We start from the raw sequence: 1,626 nt of genomic DNA on the forward strand, positions 1-1,626 counted from the left end.
GAGAGAGAGAGAGAGAGAGAGAGAGAGAGAGAGGGGTGGTTCAGCACGTAGTACATGTATTCACTGTCCCTTCCTTGCGTGTATGCGTGAATGCACTCATAGCCTTTGTAACACTACTGTCATTGTAAACGACCAAGACAAATTTCTCTCTGCGAGATGAATAAAGATCGTTATTGTAATACGGGGTGCCCACTACGGCTGGATCGGGCCGAACTAAGCCAGCATCAGAAAGCCATAGAAACTCCTTGTGGACTTTCTGGAGATAAAAGTAACGAGAGAAATGTGTCAACCGATGAACTACATTGTTAATTATTTTGGAAGCTGGCTGCTTTGACCACCCCTACAAAGAGCAACTGCATCCCAGCAGACTGACGGAGATGTAAATAAAACATTGTAATAAACTTCCCCCATTTGTGAATTGAACTCTTGTCTCCTGCCTGTTACGATGAAGAACCTAACTGCCACTTAGCAGACACCAGTTAAGTTGTTTTGAGGAGATACTAACTTTGTTATATATTTGTGAGGCAGCGTGGTGGAATCAGGCTCTCGTCAATTTTTGGGCATGTAGAGTTATTGGTATCATCTTAAAGCTTGTTCACTTGTCTTTATTTAGATGAAAAAAAATCCATTTGTCTTGAATACAAGTCGAGATATTTGCTAATGAAGGAGGAGGGGTTACCTGTTTTCAGAGGTAAAATTAAAAAGAAAATGGCCGCCAACGATTAGTTATTTCCTTAGCTTAAGAGTCGGTGGTAACAGAAAATGTACATTTTTGTGCTTTAAATCAATGTTTTTCAGAAAAAAATCCACACAGAAATAGTTCTTTAATGGGCATGAAAGGTGTCGAGTCAAAAAACAAAGATTTGACAAAAATTCACAAACCTGAGGAAAAAAGTTTCTTCACTTTGATTGTTTTGACGAGAGCATGATTTCACCACGCTGCCTCACATTTAATTTTTTTTAAATGCTGGTGTTTTTATGCCCTCATCGACACAATCTCGATCATCTCGACCCCCCAAAACCCCCAATCTCACGATTACCGGTCCGGTAGCACAGCTAGGCCACAGACGCCACTAATTGATAGACTAACTAATGGTCTTTGAAGAATAGATTCTGGTAAAAACCCGTGATGAATGTGTGAGTGTGAGCACACATAGGATGGCAAAAAGATAATACATTTAGAATTCTTCCCAGGCTGTCGTTCAAAACTTACTTGACCTTATACACGCAATCGGGGTCCTCACTCTCTGTGGGTCAAATTTATTTTGCAGTGCAGTGACGACCCTATTAACTTAAGGATTGGGGGCGGGGGAGATGAATGTAGAAATTTACTTTTACCAAGAAATGTTCACATAGTGTAAATAATTACACGTATGTGCTCAAATGGCATACCTGCTCCGAACACATCCTTGTCCTTTTTGTGAGTAAAAAACTTCCCGTAATAACTCAAAAATCTTTTGATGCCCAGAAAAGTTCTCAGAGGATCCACTACGTCATTGTTGTTCTCTGGCAAGACGGCAAGAAAACGGCTCGCTGAGCGGGACAGTCTGAGAATGGATCAACAGTTTGAACATGCCCACCAGAGCAGACTTAGTGTTGGCAGCTAACGAGTCTTTTGGTGGAGGG

General features: G+C 41.2%; 1 protein-coding gene across 1 annotated transcript in view; it reads right to left on the reverse strand.

Annotated features, from left to right (window-relative positions):
• LOC101847986 (prolyl 4-hydroxylase subunit alpha-1) overlaps positions 1-1,626 on the reverse strand; it is a gene marked incomplete at its 5' end in the record, with an annotated part of 28,592 nt that overhangs the window by 25,524 nt on the left and 1,442 nt on the right. The window contains 1 exon segment of the mRNA XM_005105755.3: positions 1,393-1,547. Within this exon segment, the coding sequence (XP_005105812.2) occupies positions 1,393-1,547 (155 nt within the window).

This window comes from Aplysia californica, unplaced genomic scaffold (genome assembly GCF_000002075.1).
Source record: "Aplysia californica isolate F4 #8 unplaced genomic scaffold, AplCal3.0 scaffold00490, whole genome shotgun sequence".
NCBI classification, from domain to species: Eukaryota; Metazoa; Mollusca; class Gastropoda; order Aplysiida; family Aplysiidae; genus Aplysia; species Aplysia californica.